Genomic DNA, 18,261 nt, shown 5'->3' with positions numbered 1-18,261 from the left:
TCAAACAGCTACAACCCATGTACATACTAAAAGCCTCTCCTAAACCATGACATCACGCCACATAAAAATGATTGCTTCTGACATGACCCAGTATAATAAGGATCCAATACAATAAGGATGTAAGGCAATGGTGTCATGAGGATAAATAGCTTATGTGTTCTCCAACCTGTGGATCCCAAGCTTTTGCAAGATTACATCTCCCATCATGCCCTGACTGCTGAAGTTGTAGTTTTAGAGCACCCGGTGACCTACAGGATGGGGAACATTAGCTTATGGAAAGTGCTCTGTGCAGAGTTGCCGAGCAGCAGTGCAGGGATATGGTGCAATGTTATATGGCGCAGACATGTGGCCTCTTACCTATGTGAGCTCCCTCTCCCAGCACTGTCTTCCTACACCTAAGGAATGACGGACGTCAGTCAGTGAACTCACGAGACAGCAGCCCCAGGAGAAGCACCAGCCTCCATCAGTTACATAGGGAAGAGGAGACATGGTGAGGAGAAGGGGCGAAGCCTCTGTAGTCGGAGTGCTTGGTCCTAATCAGGCCGGCTTAGGGACCTAGTCTGCCACTATCAGGCCTGCACCCAGCACCCCCGCATCCAGCACCTGTCCTGCTGATCACACACGCTTTTTTTTTTATCTGGCAGCCACTGAACAGCAGGGCCAGCAGCTCTCTGCACATGCCAGCATTCAAATCAGATTAGAGGAGTTGTGTATCAGAGAAGGCTAGCCCCTCTCAGCCTTGCGTCTGAGGCAGCTACCCCCTCTGACCCCCCCCCCTCTCGCTATGCCCCTTATGTAATGCATATGACCTGCCTAAGCCATTTTCACCTGCTTGAATTGCGTACATTATCATTGCCTTTACGTAACAGCTTTATTCAGGCTGCAATGTGAAAGTATGTATCTATAGATGCAGATGTGGTTTAAAAATAAATAAATAAAAAACTGAATCAGTATCCACATGCTATATAAACACCAAGGGATAGATTTATCAAACATGGTGTTAAGTGAAACTGGCTCCATCTTTAATTTTCCAACGAGTCTGTGAGGAATGACAAGTGGAATCTGATTGGTTGCTAGTAGTGATGAGCGAATAGCGAGATATTCGAATATTCGAATATTCGATATTCGTACGCATATCCCGCGAATATTCGATCGAATATTCGATCCCATTAAAGTCTATGGGAACAAGTATTCGATTAGTGAAAAACATCTATTTGACCATTTGGAGGGTGAAACCGAAAGCTGGGGGATTTGAACGCTTATCGAATATTTATCGAATATTCCCGGTATATTCGTACGAATATCGAATATTCGAATATCTCACTATTGGATCGAATATCTATTCGATCGAACAGTATTCGCTCATCACTAGTTGCTAGGGACAACTGAGCCAGTTTCACAGTGTTTGATAAATCTCCTCTCAAATGTTTATCTAACAATTTCTACGTAGAAACCAGGCCAGAATGAGAAGTAAGTGATGTATGTGGCCAAACACTTCTACAATGAAATCCGACACATATAGTTAAAAGTTAAGCAAGATATAAAAAAAGCAGTCTAATATATATGTTGCTATTTCCAATGGAATGAGAAATACATAGGGTCAGCAGGTACAGAAGCTTTATGCAAACTGAGACCTAAAGAGCAGGAAAAGTCTTAAAACTGGCACTTGTAAGATGAAGTACTAATACTTTAAGTCGGGTTATGCAGACGTCCTGTACATGCAGATCCTGTTTCTTTAATATTACTGCAGGAAAGTCAAAATCAGATTATGTTACTGATCTTCTGCCAGGATTTTCAAATTTATATTATTTTTCTCCCTTTCCTTTATAACCCTCTGAAGTACTTTGCTCACCCCCTGGGCTAGACTTCTGCACACCTATCAATTCTTTGAATCCTTGTGTTTGCTTGCACTAAGTATCAGTTTGGTAGTTTAAATTAATACCATATTGTCTGTATGCTTTAAACTCCAATATCTTCCTGCAGGGCTTACATGATAATTGAAATCCTTTAAAAGTTCATTAGTTAGCAGCAGGAGTGGGTAGAATGGATTTTCAGAAATACCAGTATATATAGCAAGGAGAGAAAATGTCTCTATCAAATTATTTTTTGTACACTCGAATGATCGTTTGCAAGCAAATGCTAGGGCTTCATAGTAGATATATTAGATGGTATTTTAGAGGCAATCATTGTGTAATATTGGAGTTCTTTAAACATTTCGATTAGAAATACATTTTTTTATATTTCTTAACATATGTTTTTATATTTAAAATGTTCCTGTCACTAACAATGCTTTTGACATGTCCTAGGGACATGTCAAAAATGTTATCGGTCAAGGTCTGAGTGTTCAGACCTTGACTAATCAGCCATGCTCCATTCCTTGCTCCATGTCTATGAGACCTATAGATAGACCCATAGATTTGGATTGGGAGTCTGTCCAGGTCATGTAACACAGAGCTAGACCTGAATATGCTAAGCACATAGTTCTCCAGGACACACAGTTTGCATTAAAAGCAGGATAGGAGGAGGACACATCCTATTAAGGTACAAGTAGCCGTCTTGTACAATAAGCCACTGGCATAAAACACTGCCTATTTCCATAATTACTATAATCATAAAGCAGCTACAAACTGTTAAAAGTATAGCTATAATTTTCTAAACCTTCCTATTTATCACAAAAAGAAAAGAATAGAAGCTCAAAACTGAGCACTGTAACCTTCTGGTTATGATTGGCAAAGTATGCAGAGTATGGAATCATTGACTTTCTATGGTAAACTACCTTTCAGGTCAACAGTTTTATGTATGAGAAAAAAAAAGTATTAAGAAGGTCTAAAAATTAAGTAAATAGGTCCTGAAGCTGACCTGATCGGCAGGGTAAGGACAAGCACCACCTCACGCCGATCAGCTGTTTAGCGCTGGGAGTAGTTGGCTCTTTTCACTGTGTAGCGGGGACGACCTGCAACTGCAGCTCAGCTTTCATAGGAATTAATAGAGTAAGCAACCACCTGGTGCCAAAATAAGGAACTCAATTTGTTAGATTTGTTAGAAAAAGGCTGTATCAAATAGACTCCTTTATAGGTACCATGATGGACATGATATACAGATCCAATCTTGAAAATCTTTTTTGAGCTCACAAGCAGAAGTATAACGTTTCGACTCGGAATGAGTCTTTGTCAAGTATATTAAGTATAAAGACTGATTGCGAGTTGAAACATCATACTTCTGCTTGTGAGCTAAATAAAGATTTTCAAGATTGGAAGCTGCTGGACTCCTTTACTACTGCATCTACACCTACATACTGAGATAGTGGGCCCCACCGTGTATCCAGTAAAGTGCTGACACAGGGACCTATTCGTGCTGTTAGGGACCTTTCCCTCTACATGATATACAGTTCTATGTAATGTTATATTACATTACGAAGCTACTAAAATTGTATTGATAAAGACTAGGGATGAGTGAACCGAACCGGTATGAACCGGATTCGTTACGAACTTTGCAAAAATTTCGGTTCGGTACCGAACCGAACTTTGAGAAAGTTTGTTACGTATCTGGAAAAAATAACAACGGTGATGCAAAATTGTACTTTTTTCACAGAATAGACCAGGATACAAAGGATTATTACTCCTATAATCCCTTGTATCCTGGTTTTCTGTGAATATCAAGATGTGTGACATCACCACTGTTAGGGTGAGACCTTAAATTAGTCTCCTCAGATATACCTGGGTGCTGCCTAATCAAAAATGTAATGTGACAGCTGTTTGTGAGTATTAACCAAGACACATGAAAGCAACTTCAATTTTCAAGCTTATCGAATTTATTAAGTGAAAATCTGTTCATAGCTTTAAAATCAGGTTCAAAAATAGAAGAACCCCGTTTAGCTGCAACAACAAAAAGTAAAAAAAAAAGTCCAAAAAAAAAGTCCAATCACTCTCCCAGAAACAAAAAAGTCCATAAAAAGTCCCATCACTGTCCGAGAAACAAAAAAAAAGCCCCAAAAGAGTCCCATCCACTGCACAGTTGTGTAGAAAGATGTTGGTGACTCATTGGGATTCTTGGTGTCCAGGACCGTGCACCCCAGTGCTGATGTCTGCTCCTTTAATTATGGGCAAGGGCAGTACATGTCTGTTACTGCCCATTGGGTCAACATTCCCCCAGAAAACCACCATAAAGTTAGCCCATTCTTGCCACTGTCACCTCCCCGGTGCTTTAGGGGGCCAGTTCTGCACAGGTTCTGCCTCCGCCAGCTTGCAACCATCCAACGCTTTGACTGCAGTCCAACCTGCCCCGGTGTCTTACCAACGATGTCAGGCCTGGCGTTCTCAGGCTGTCCTCCATCTTGTGAGGCTGTGTGAACGAAGCCACAATGGGCAGGAGCTCCTCCGGACCATCAGGTAGGAAATATATTAATGGCTGAGCCAAGGTCAACTAACGGTGGGAAGTGTTGTAGCCCACAAAGGGAGGAACCTTTTTTCTGCAGTGCAGCAGGGAGTCATACACTTTGTATGGCACATGTGATAAACCTCATAGTGCACAGGTTTCTTCGAATATGGCGTGCCAATTGATTATCCCTTATGAGGACGCGACTCTGTGAGCAGGCATCAAGGATATCATTCCAATCGTCCGTATTCTGGAAAGTGCGGTAATCAACATCATCAGCAAGGATTCCCAGGCCACAACTCCAAGGCTGAACATCCTCCTGCTCCATGACTAATCTGTTCTCAATATTACTGGCCTGAGTGCTGTCAGGTGCTGCCTCCTCCTCCTCAAATAGTCTCTTTTTAACCATACTGGGCTGTTTACAATCAAGTGCTACTGCTTCCTCCTCCTCCCTCTCCTCCACACTGGGTCCAATACAGTGCTATTACTGCTGCTGGTTCCACTGTCAAATGTCTGTTTTCCTGTGTCCTATGCCCCGTGTAATCACTTACACCTTTGCTGTCAATGAATGGAAACACCCATTGTCCTTGTTTGCTGTCACAGAATGGAAACACACAGTAACCTTGTTTGCTGTCACTGAATGGAAACACCCAGTGTCATTGTTTGCTGTCACTAAATGTAAACACACAGTAACCTTGTATGCTGTCACTGAATGGAAACACTCACTGTCCTTGTTTGCTGTCACTGAATGGAAACACCCAGTGTCCTTGTTTGCTGTCACTGAATGGAAACACACAGTAACCTTGTTTGCTGTCACTGAATGGAAACACAGTAACCTTGTTTGCTGTCACTGAATGGAAACACACAGTGTCCTTGTTTGCTGTCACTGAATGGAAATACACAGTAACCTTTCTTGCTGTCACCAATTTTGGGACGGTTCATATTCTACCTCTATTTCACTATTCGCTCATCACTAGTGCAGTATTATTGCTGGATTTTTTTTTTTTTCACTATTTTCGCACTTTGATTTTTTAAACTTTTTTCATTGTAATAGCAACTGCAACTAAACGAAACCATACCCTATCACACTCCCACTATTGTAGCTGCAATTATTCAGCCGTTAGAGCAAGGTTCGTTTTCGGTTCGGTTCGGATGAAGCCGAACTTTACGAAAGTTCGCCGGATCGAACCGAACCGAACTTTTCAAAAGTTCGCTCATCCCTAATAAAGACATTTTAAAAATGGAAATAAACTAAACAAAATCAATTTATGCCCAAAATTAAATTATTTGTTCACATGACATCAAAGCGACCTGCAATCTCTGTGAAGCTAACAAGTGCAGACTGTAGTCCTGCCAGGAGACTCTTGGTGGCTAAAATACCGCCGGCATTAGGACCTTGGAAATAAACAAAAATGACTAAGTGTCAGAAAGCATATTTACACATTCTGTACTTTTCTCCAGGCACATAGAGAGCTCCTGGGAAATAAATGCTGTTCTTAGTTCATTCGTTTTTACAGTAATTAGGTACACAAGTGTTACAAAGTGAAATTTTAACTGTCACCCTTACAATTAGGGATGAGTAGCTTAGGATGGTGATGACTGGCAATTTGCTGCCTTACACCCATTTGATAATATGAAGGGCCAAAAATGAATTGTCAGTTACTTTCTTTTCATTTTATAGGTACACTTTTTAAAATTGTAAGAAAAGAAAAACTCTTGTACTATTTCTTTTTACTGTATACTTACATTAGAGAAACCTAGTTTAAATTGACACCAGCAACAGCTTTATACATATGTGCCTGCTGCTATGAACCTGTAGAGGAAAAGATGCTGATTCCAGCACTGCTCTTCTTATCTTTATCAATGGAGCCGTTTTGGAGTATTCTTATCAAAATGAAATATGTGAATGAGCTTGCTGGGTGCACTGGGGCATTCACTGGCCCCTCAATGCACCATCCTGGCCTGTTCATCGCCTCCTAGTTACTTTAACAATTTGTCTCCCTGCAGCTTCAGCCTCTTCATTTTCTGTGGGCAAGCTGCACTGCAACCATGTGTCCAGGAGGCTGCTGTATTTCCCATAATTGCACAGCAGTCTGGCCCTTATTAGAGAGGTTGGCCACACTAAAATTATTTACTGTATTTCAACAGCAAGCATGCATCATATAAACACATAAATGTTTCTCATGTGCCCTTTACTTAAATTTAGAAGTCACCATACACTCTTACTGTGCTGTTCTTCCTACAAACGGTGATCATGGTATGGCTGTGCACATGGAGGAGCATGTGATATGCACATCACTCAGCATTCTCCCCAGGACCGGGAAGGATGGCATAGTAAGGGGACTTAATGGCTTCTATCTGTGGTATAGGGTAAAGCAGAAACATACACTACCGCTCAAAAGTGTGGGGTCACCCAAACAATTTTGTGTTTTCCATGAAAAGTCACACTTATTCACCACCATACGTTGTGAAATGAATAGAAAATAGAGTCAAGACATTGACAAGGTTAGAAATAATGATTTGTATTTGAAATAACATTGTTTTTACATCAAACTTTGCTTTCGTCAAAGAATCCACCTTTTGCAGCAATTAGAGCATTGCACACCTTTGGCATTCTAGCTGTTAATCTGTTGAGGTAAGCTGGAGAAATTGCACCCCACGCTTCTAGAAGCAGCTCCCACAAGTTGGATTGGTTGAATGGGCACTTCTGGCGTACCATACGGTCAAGCTGCTTCCACAACAGCTCAATGGGGTTCAGATCTGGTGACTGCGCTGGCCACTCCATTACCGATAGAATACCAGCTGCCTGCTTCTGCTGTAAATAGTTCTTGCACAATTTGGAGGTGCATTTAGGGTCATTGTCCTGTTTTAGGATGAAATTGGCTCCAATCTAGCGCTTTCCACTGGGTATGGCATGGCGTTGCAAAATTGAAAGATAGCCTTCCTTATTCAGAATCCCTTTTACCCTGTACAAATCTCCCACCTTACCAGCACCAAAGCAACCCCAGACCATCACATTACCTCCACCATGCTTAACAGATTGCGTCAGGCATTCTTCTAGCACCTTTTCATTTGTTCTGCGTCTCACAAACATTCTTCTTTGTGACCCAAACACCTCAAACTTGGATTCATCCCTCCACAACACTTTTTTCCAGTCTTCCTCTGTCCAATGTCTGTGTTCTTTTGCCCATCTTAATCTTTTTCTTTTATTGGCCAGTCTCAGATATGGCTTTTTCTTTGCCACTCTGCCCTGAAGCCCAAAATCCCGCGGCCGCCTCTTCACTGTAGATGTTGACACTGGTGTTTTGCTGGTACTATTTAATGAAGATGCAAGTTGGGGACCTGTGAGGCGTCTGTTTCTCAAACTAGAGACTCTAATGTGCTTATCTTCTTGCTTAGTTGTGCAACGCGGCCTCCCACTTATTTTTCTACTCTGGTTAGAGCCTTTTTGTGCTGTCCTCTGAAGGGAGTAGTACACACCTTTGTAGGAAATCTTCTATTTCTTAGCAATTTCTCGCATGGAATAGCCTTCATTTCTAAGAACAAGAATAGACTGTCGAGTTTCAGATGAAAGTTCTCTTTTTCTGGCCATTTTGAGCGTTTAATTGACCCCACAAATGTGATGCTCCAGAAATTCAATCTGCTCGAAGGAAGGTCAGTTTTGTAGCTTCTGTAACGAGCTAGATGGTTTTCAGATGTGTGAACATGATTGCACAAGGGTTTTCTAATCCTCAATTAGCCTTCTGAGCCAATGAGCAAACACATTGTACCATTAGAACACTGGAGTGATATTTGCTGGAAATGGGCCTCTATACACCTATGTAGATACTGCACCAAAAACCAGACATTTGCAGCTAGAATAGTCATTTACCACATTAGCAATGTATAGAGTGCATTTGTTTAAAGTTAGGACTAGTTTAAAGTTATCTTCATTGAAAAATACAGTGCTTTTCCTTCAAAAATAAGAACATTTCATTGTGACCCCAAACTTTTAAACGGTAGTGTATGTATGTGAATAGTTATCATAAGATTGCTTTTGCAATACAGTGAACTATTTTATTATAAAGTGGCCAACCCTTATCCAGGCTTAGAAAAACATGTTCACTCTCTTTGAGAAACAGCACCGCTCTTGTCCTCAGTTTGGGTGTAGTTTTGCAGCTCTGTGCCATGGAAGTCAGTGGAGCTTCATTTTAATACTACACACAACCTAAGGACAGGGGGGGGGGTGCTGATTTTGCAACTAGCTGTGTTTTTTAAATCCTGGATAACCCCTTTAACTCCTTAGTCATAACAAATCCCTTCTACTGTCTCCCTTCACATGCCAAAGTAGAAAACAGCCCCTCACTCACGGCTGCATAGATCTCTCAAATACATAGTGCTATGGAATCTATTTTCCTCTAGAGGTTTCTTTTCTGTTGTCCTGCATATTTATTATTAGTGCTTCATATGCTCTTCATATACTTCATTTATACATTTCTAAAAGCTTGTATATAAAGAGAGAGAAAGAAATGATAATAGATTCATTTATTCTCTCTCTCTCTCTCTCTCTCTTCTATACATTTCTGGGTAGTACTGATTCTCTAGTCATGACGAAAGTGCATAAAGAAAGAATATGGTATACAATGTACAATGGTATAAAAGACCAGCATAGGATTTATTGGGAAATGCACACAGGTATTACACTTTTTGGGAGGCTTACTACATTGCATGTTGCAATATGGTCAGACACAGATTTAAAATTATGTAAAATAAAGGAGCTGTAATACAATATACATATCAATACATTAAAGTTTTGTAGAGACTAATATCACTGATTTCTTGGATTAAGTCACAAAAGTGCTGGATGAAGGTGGTGCTGTGGATATCACCTATCTGGACTTCGGCAAAGCCTTTGATACAGTTCCTCATATTAAGCTTATAGAGAAGTTAGAGAAAATTGGATAGTTTAATGTATTTGTGGTTGGCTGAAGGATAGTTATCAGAGGGTTGTTGGTAATGGTGTATATTCCAAGCAGAGATTAGTTACAAGGGGTGTGCTACTCTGTTCTGTGTCCTTTTCTTTTCATATGTTTGTAAGTGACATAGGGGAAGGGTTGGTAGGTAAAGTTTGTCTGTTTGCTGATGTCACAAAAGTGTGCAATAGGGTTCATATTCCTGGAGGGGTCAGGAATATGGAAAATGATTTAGTTTTGCTAGATAAGTGGTCCAAACATTGGAAATTGAAGTTCAATATTTCAAAATGTAAAATAATGCACTTGGGGAGGAGGAATTTAGGGGTAGTGGTCTCTGACAGCCTTAAAATGAGTCTCCAGTGCAACCAGGCAGTGGGGAAAGCAAATCGTATGCTGGGCTGTATAGCTAGAGGTATAACCAGTAGAAAGAAAGAGATTGTGATCCCGCTGTATAGAGCTCTCGTGAGACCAAATCTGGAATATTGTGTCCAGTTCTGGAGACCTCACCTTAAAAAAGGACATTGATAAAATAGAATGGGTCCAAAGACTGGCTACTAAAATGGTGTCAGGCATAAAACATATCAGGAAAAACTTAAAGAGGACCTGTCACCCCCGGTGCCAGGGTGACAAGCTCCCGACCCCTGCTAGAGCCCCTCATACTTACTTGATCGCGCCGGGTCCCGCTTTTTCAGCCGGTCCCGGGACAGAGATATCCCAGCGGAAAGTCCGGGCTATGCGGCCTTATACATGCATACAATCACATGTTAAACACTCCAATAAAAAGGCTTCACGAAGATCACATAAGGGCGCATAGCCCGAAACATGTAGGTGCTACAAGGACTATGGAGTGCTTTTAATTGTATCCTCAATGAACTTTCTTATATGAGAAACCGGATTCGGAGCTGGACATCCGTCTTTTCCTGAACGGCTGCAGCCAAACAGCGTTACTGTGCACCGATCTGGGTCTCTCTAGGAGAAGGGGGAGCTGTGCATTCGTATTTTGAACTAGATGGACCCAGTGGTCTTTTTCTGCCAACAATCTTCTATGTTTCTATTACAGCATAAATTCAGCAATACTGGATTCATGTTTCCTTCCAGTATTATTCATTTAATGATGTAGCTTCTACAAAACTTCAATGTATTAATGTGTATACTGTATCACAGCACTTTTGCTTTACAAATCTAATTTATTTATTATTACACTATTGGACTCTTCCTGTTTTGTTGGGGCAGTGCTTGCAGCAGTGGGTAGAGCTTTTGGCGTTTTTCTCTTTGATAGATATTTTTGTGCACTTGGGGATAGACTACCGCCCACAGTGCATTAAAATGATTTATAAGCAAAGGGTTTAAACTCCTTTTAAGTATGTATTTTCATGTACACTATTGAATAGTTGCATGCAATATTTTTTTAATGGGCTAACCCTGTTAAATATTTTGTAACTAAAAGTCCAGAAAGGCTGCTTTAACCCTTTAATGACTGAACCAATTTTAATTTTTGTGCTTTCGTTTTTTCCTCCTTGTGTTTAAAAGGCCACTGCGCTTGCATATTTTCCCCTACAGACCCACATGAGCCCTAATTTTTGCGACACCATTCATACTTTGCAATTACATACTTCATTTTTCGATAAAATATACTGCAAAACCAGAAAAAAAATAGTTTAAGCAGTGAAATTGAAAAAGAGGTGCAATTATTTTTATTTTGAGGGGTTTTGTGTCTATGACGTTCACCCTATGGTAAAACTGACATGTTAGCTATGTTCCTCAAGTCAATATGATTACAATGATATGTAACTTGTAACTTTGTAACTGTGTAACTTTTGTAGCTTTGTAACTGTGTAACTTTTATTTTATTTGATGACTTTTAAAAACTGAATTTTTTTTTTTTTTTTAAACTAAAAGTCTTTGAAATTGCTGTACTCCCATAAAGCTTTTATTGTTTGGTCTATGGGGATGTGTGAGGTGTCATTTTGTGCCACGATCTGTTCTTTTTTTCAGTACCTTGTTTACCTATATGTAACTTTTTGATCACTTTTTATTACTTTGTCTTTTGTACTTTTCTTACAGACTAGTAACATGTGATTCAGAGATATGAACATATATAAAGCATTACATCCACATTATTCGCACACACACACACACACACACACACACACACACACACACACACACACACACACACTTAAAAGCCAATAGTAATACATTGAAAATAATAAGCAAAATACAAAGACAATATTTAAAATTGATTGTGCAGGTTCATATCATCTGCGAGGATGCAGACTTTAACCCCTTCAAGACTGAGCATATTTGAGCCTTAATGACCCAACTCATTTTTCAAAATCTGACCTGTCTTACTTTATGCGCTTATTGCTTAGTGATGCTTTAACATATGCTAGCGATTCTCAGACTGTTTTTTTTCATAACATATGGTACTTCATGTTAGTGGCAAAATTTGGTCACTATCTTGTGTGTTTTTTGTGAAAAACATCAAAATATCATAAAAAATTTGCACTTTACAAATTTTGAAATTCTCTGTTTCTAAAAACAAAACGTCATATCACATAAATTAGTTACTAAGTCACATTTTCAATATGTCTTCTTTTTTCTGGCTTCATTTCGTAAACATATTTAACTTTTTCAGGGTGTTACGGGGTTTAGAAATGTATCAGCAAATTATCCAATTTTCACGAAGTTTTCAAAACTTAAAAACCAGTTTTTAAGTATATTTAGGAGGCTTGTATACTGGAAACCCCAGTGGCGCATTTTGGAAATGACACACCTTAAAAAATTAATCTAGGGGTATAAAGAGCATTTTGACCATACAGGGGCTTGAGGAAATTATTCACCATAAATTAGGTCGTAAAAAATGGAAATTAGAAATTTTCCAATAATATATTCATTTACATTAAATTATCTCATTTTCACAAGCAAAATAAGTGAAAAAACACCCCAAAATTTGTAGGGCAGGTTCTCCTGAGTACAAAGGTACCTCATATGTAGGTATAAACCATAGCAGGGCTCAGAAGGGAAGAAGTGCCAATTAGCATTTTCAGTGCAAGTTTCTGATCGCCAAGTGCATTTGCAGCGCCCCTGTAGTGTCAACAGAATAGCCCCCCCCAAAAAAAAAAGTCATCCCATTTTGGAAAGAACACCCCTCAAAGAATTCATCTTGGGGTGTGGTAAGCATTTTTACCCCACAGATATCAGAGGAAAGTATTCAAAATTAGAAAATAATATGTTTGTTTTAATTTGAAATTTCTCAATTTCACTAGGAACAGGGGAGAGGACACACCCCAACTTTTGTAACACAGGTTATCCTGAGTACAAAGGTCCCTCATATGTGTGTATAAACGACTGTATGGGCACACAGCAGGGCTCAGAAGGGAAGGAGCGCCAATTAGCATTTTCAGTGCAGATTTTTCCGAAGAAGTTTCTGAGCGCCAGATGTGTTTGCAGTGCTCCTGTAGTGTCAGCAGGATAGCACCCCCCCAAAAGTCATCCCATTTTGGAAAGTACACCCCTCAAATAATTCATCTTGGTGTGTGGTGAGAATTTTGACCCCACAGGTATTGCAAGGGGTTAAAGAACTGAGAGAGGGGGTCTGTTTAACTACTCTGAATTGTTACTGTAGAGGCCCTGGTCCTTTCAGGAAAGAAAGCTTCTTCTCTTACCTGCCCTGCTGTGAACAGAGGGTCGCTATGTGTCTCTTCTATGAACTCTGTATTGTACTACTTCAATTGGGGTGGTAAAATTCTCTTTTTCATTAACGCATGGCCCTAAACACTCTGACATTTACTGCCCACTAAGGAATTGTTAAACCAAGTTTGTTGCACTGTACATTATTGTAGTGTGCATATAGCCAATTACATTTATATTTTTTCTTTTTTTTTATATATATACTTTATTAACAGTACTGTATTTAAAGTGTGTGACATGTGACATTGTCATAAAGGTATATGTAGGATATGCAATGACTTTATGATTGGTAGGGCCTAAGCCTTGGCACTCCCACCGACTCTGAGAACATGGATCACATCATTTATTTAGCACTCCATTCCTTTCTGACTTCTGTTGCTTTCATTCACTTAAATGGTGCAGTGCTATAGTTCCCCAAGCAGCTGGGTAGGGAGGGATTACTTTACAATGGAGAAAAATTGTCAAAAGTACAAAGTGATACTGTAGAACTACTTTTCTGTCAGAATCCCAATCAGTCCCCAATCGGACCCCCATAAATCATAAAATAATGGCAATCTTTTTATTATATGGGAATACACATTAATCATATTTTTTAGGTTTCATATTAATTGTATCATCAACATATTTGTATCAACTTATTCTTCAAAACTTGTGTTTTTTGTTTCAGCCATGTATGAGTTGTCTTGTGAAGTATACAGACACCTGGGTAATACATCGGACTTCTATTGGATCGATCCAGATGGCAGTGGACCACAAGGACCAATGAGAGTTTACTGTAACATGACAGGTAACACGCCTTAATATTTATTATTTATTGGAAACTAATGCCAATAACAAGTGGGACCTTATAGTTCCTTTGTCTCATAGACATTGGCATTTAGTCAGTTAGGGGGCATCTATCTGATCTCAAATATAGAGGCCAATGTTGTTAAAAACTTATCCTCAGTAGTTAGTAGTGCTGCTTTGATGCTGTTTAGATCCCGCTGATGCCTATGTCATATCTCTTCGGACTCACTTGATTCTTCAGGGCTTTTGAAAAAACAGAAATCACTGTCTTGAATGCTTTGATATGAGAGCCGTGTCATAGAGATGAATAGAAGATGCAGAGTTCCAGCCTCTTTAGATTAAGGAGAGCTAGAGAAGAGGTCATGTGGGTTTCAGTGGGACTTAAATGTTGTTGGGAGTTTGCTTTTCTTGGGCTTATTATGTGTGCCTCAATCAAAGATATTGAAAGAACCATGCATTTGACAAGTTATACATATTATAGGCATGCAACTGTTCAAAGGAGACAAATTTCCCACCCTCCAAAAGCTGATGTACAAAAAGAACCCCCATCCAACTCCCATGGAGCAAAGTCCTCTAACCATACTTTCACCATAAGTAAAATGGTCGGAAGATCTCTCCCACATCACTTAATCCCTCTTGTTTCCAGCGCAATTGTAGGCAATTAATAATCATTAATCCATACAACCAATTTACCAGTTTGGCCAATGGACTATAAATGACCCAACCCTGTAAAATGTTGTAGCTGAAAAGATAAGTAATAGTAATAGCCAGGCACCAGACTCGAACTTTAAGGGAACATTTGGCCAAAAGCAGTTTGAAATTCAACCGTATATAATCCTACACATGTGTGTCAGATGCTGTCATCTGTAATACGGGGGCACCTCAGGGTACAGTTCTTGCTCCCTTCCTCTTCACATTGTACACTGCAGACTTCAGGTACAACTCACCTACCTGCTACTTAAAAAAAGTACTTTTATGACTCTGCAATAGTAGGCCTCATCACAGGTGAAGACGACAGGGAGTACAGAGAGATGAACAGGGATTTTGTTGATTGGTGTCAGCAGAATCACCTGAGGATTAATGCTGGAAATACCAAGCAGATGGAGGTGGATTTCCGCAAGCGCAAATTTCCTCCAAGTCCAGGGGACGGACATTGAGACAGTGAACACGTATAAATATCTGGGTGTGGTCCTCAATAGCAAGCTGGACTGGGCTGATCACACTGTACAGGGCCACAGCAGGCTCTACCTGCTCAGGAGGCTGAGGGCCTTTGGAGTCCAGGGGGCACTTCTTAGGCCCTTCTTTAACTCTGTAGTGGCATCAGCCATCTTCTGAGTGGCCTACTGGGGGAGCGGCATATCAACCAGCGATAGGAAAAAACTGGACAAGCCGATCAGAAGGGCCAGCTCTGTCCTTGAAAGCCCCCTGGAATGAACCGATGCAGGTGGTGGGGGAGCGAAGGATTTTTTCAGTGGTCAGCTCCATACTGGAGAATGACTCCCATCCTATGCACAAGACCATGATAGCACTGGGCAGTACTATCAGTGACCATTTAATTCACCCAAAGTGCGAGAAGGAGTGCTATCCTTCCTGCAGCGGTAGGCTGTACAACCAACACTGACCCATGCAGAGATCACTCCATAAAAAGAACTAAAATAGTCTACTGTTTTTATTGTATCTTTTTTACCTTTTCTTCTCTTTGCCTACTTTAATCGTAATGACTTTACTTTACCTTTTAGCTTTTTGTATGTGTAACATCTATGTTGATGTAACACACTGAATTTCCTCATGGTGGGACTATTAAAGGATTATTTTATCTTATCTTAACTCTTTAACGACCGCAGGCGTATATTTACCTTGGGGAGTTTAGAGCGAGGCCGCGCGGCAACCCCACTCTGAACCACCATGGTCCCCGGTGCCGGATGTAGTCCGGGACAGCGTGTCCGATCGCCATGCCCGTTAATTAAGGATTCAGATGCAGCTGTCAAAGTTGACAGCTGCATCTGAATCCTTTATGCAGCCGATTCCCTGGTGTCTAGTGGGGTGGATCGCTCCTCCGGGACGTTGTCCAGAGGAGCAATCCACACGTCCAGCTCAGGCCGGGGTCTGCACCGTAATGGCTCTAATCCCGGCTCGGCACTCGATTGCTTTCGGCTGCAGCATAGATATATACAGCATAGATCTCAATGAGAGACCAGTGTACTTACACTAGAAGTCCTCCAGGGGGCTTTTAGTATAAGTGTAAAAGAAAAAAAAAGTGTTATTTAATAAAAAGCCCCCTCCCCTAATAAAAGTTTGAATCACCCCCTTTTTTCCACGTTATGAATAAAAATAAATAAATCAATAAATAAACATGTTTGGTATCGCCGCATGTTTAATCGCCTGAACTATTAATTTATCATATTCCTGATCTCGCACGATAAACGGCGTAGGCGTAAAAAAAAAAAAACAAAGTGGAAAAATGCGCATTTTTGGTCGCATCAAATCCAGAAAAATTTTAATAAAAAGCGATCAAAAAGTCGCATATGCGTAATCAAGGTAGAAATTAAACATCATGGCACAAAAATGACACCTCATACAGCTAACCAGTTAACAATGGTTTGAATTTTTTATAAGCCATCACATAATATCAAAGTTATTCGTTACATATCGTTGTAATCGTAATGACTTGAGTAACACATATAACAAGTCAGTTTTACTCCAAGGCAAAAAAAACCCAAAAAACCCCTCCCCCGAATGCGTTTTTTTTTTTTTTTTCACCACACATTACATTTTTTTCTGGTTTCACAGTGTACTTTATGAAAAAATTCAGCCTGTCATTGCAAAGTACAATTAGTGTCGCAAAAAATAAGGGCTCATGTGGGTTTCTAGGTGAAAAAATGCAACTGCTATGGCCTTTTAAGCACAAGGAGGAAAAAAACGGAAGTGCAAAAATCTAAATTGGTCCGGTCCATAAGGGGTTAATGACAATGTCCAGTTACCCTTTGAAACCACATCCAAATTGGTGCCAAGAGCTTATTGAATGCATTCTTACTTTGCAGCATTACTTTCAAAACCTGCCAAAAACTTTTGCACAATACTATATATTATTAGTTTCACTTTATTTATGATGCTGTAGTGTGTACTTTATTATTGTTTCATTTTCTGAGAGGGAAAAATCTGAAATTTCACTGTGCCTCTAAACATAATTTAGGATAGAAGAGAAGACGGCAAAAACAAGAACCAATTTAATTGTCTGGCTTAAAAATATTTCTTTCCTGTATTCCACATTTCATTTTTCTTGAATCTGTGCAGTAAAGCATCTGGAGTTAAGTTCCTGGACACATTAGTCTAAAATAAAGCATTTAACTTTGGCAAATTTCTGGCACCATGTAGGTCATCATATGCCAGTAAGACGTTCAGAGCAGAATAATAAGAAGAAAATTAGGGCCATTAGCCTTGCATATAAGAAGTGCTTCAATGACTGTGACTTGGAATATTTTAGGATATTTTGTCCCTGACATATTTGATCTGATGTTAGGGAAGAGGACATTTTTACAACAAGGAAAGGTCATCATGAATTTAAGGGAACATTACAGAAAGAAATACTTATGCTAGCTGCAGTCATGCATACAGAAAAGCATAATTTAGTTTAACTTTCCACATTTTTTCATGAAAGTAACACTGGCTGACAAAAAGCTTGTGGACAAAATTTAAAATAGGGTTAAAAAAAAAAAAAAAAAAAGTTCTTACACAGGGCACCATAAAGCAATGTGGGAAAACATATAGGTTCAATCAGTCAAAATGTACTGCTGGCCAACTTCCCATTGACTTCAATAGAGTGCATTATTGTATTTAAAAAAAAAAGGTTGGATTTTATCCTCTAAATTACATCAGTACTTTTATTTTAGGGTGTAAACATACAGTACCCTTAAGACTTAGGGCCCTATTATACAGGACAATAATTGTGCAGAAAATGATTAAATCGTTCAAATTTAAAGTGTCACTGTCGTTATAACTTTCAAAATATAAATCAACAATAGATGTGAAATAAAGTAAGTTTGCAATATACATTCATTTTTTTTCGTTGTTATCATGCTGAAAAACAAAGTTGAACTTACCAGAATTCCAGGTCCAGTCTCCAGAAAGCAGATTTTCTGACTGGTTGAAAAAAAAAACCCCAGACAAAACGCAGGAATTCCAACCAGTACAGAGAGACACAGCTCAATATGTCCATCATTCACATGACTGCCTTCTCTCTGAGCGCTTAGATGACCTAAGATACACAGGACTTCCTGTTTTCTGACTGTTTCCTGATTTTTGGGGAAAAAAGGAGTCAGAAAACAGGAAGTGCTGTGTTTTCCATGCTAACTAAAAAAAATGAATGTAAATTGCAAACTTTATTTGCTTTATATCACTTCTCCTGTTAATTTAGATTTTGAAAGTTATAACGACAGTGACATTTTCAACAATAATC

General features: G+C 39.6%; 1 protein-coding gene across 1 annotated transcript in view; it reads left to right on the top strand.

Annotated features, from left to right (window-relative positions):
• The window catches only part of CNTNAP2 (contactin associated protein 2), a 1,369,824-nt gene that overhangs the window by 963,856 nt on the left and 387,707 nt on the right, over window positions 1–18,261 (top strand). Inside the window, exon 12 of the mRNA XM_069958388.1 lies at window positions 13,687–13,806. Coding sequence (XP_069814489.1) covers window positions 13,687–13,806 — 120 coding nt within the window. The remainder of the gene's footprint in view (window positions 1–13,686; window positions 13,807–18,261) is intronic.

Source organism: Dendropsophus ebraccatus, chromosome 2 (assembly GCF_027789765.1).
Source record: "Dendropsophus ebraccatus isolate aDenEbr1 chromosome 2, aDenEbr1.pat, whole genome shotgun sequence".
Lineage (NCBI taxonomy): Eukaryota > Metazoa > Chordata > Amphibia > Anura > Hylidae > Dendropsophus > Dendropsophus ebraccatus.
The sequence above is the reverse complement of the archived record's forward strand: the minus strand, read 5'-3'. Positions and strand labels throughout refer to the sequence as shown.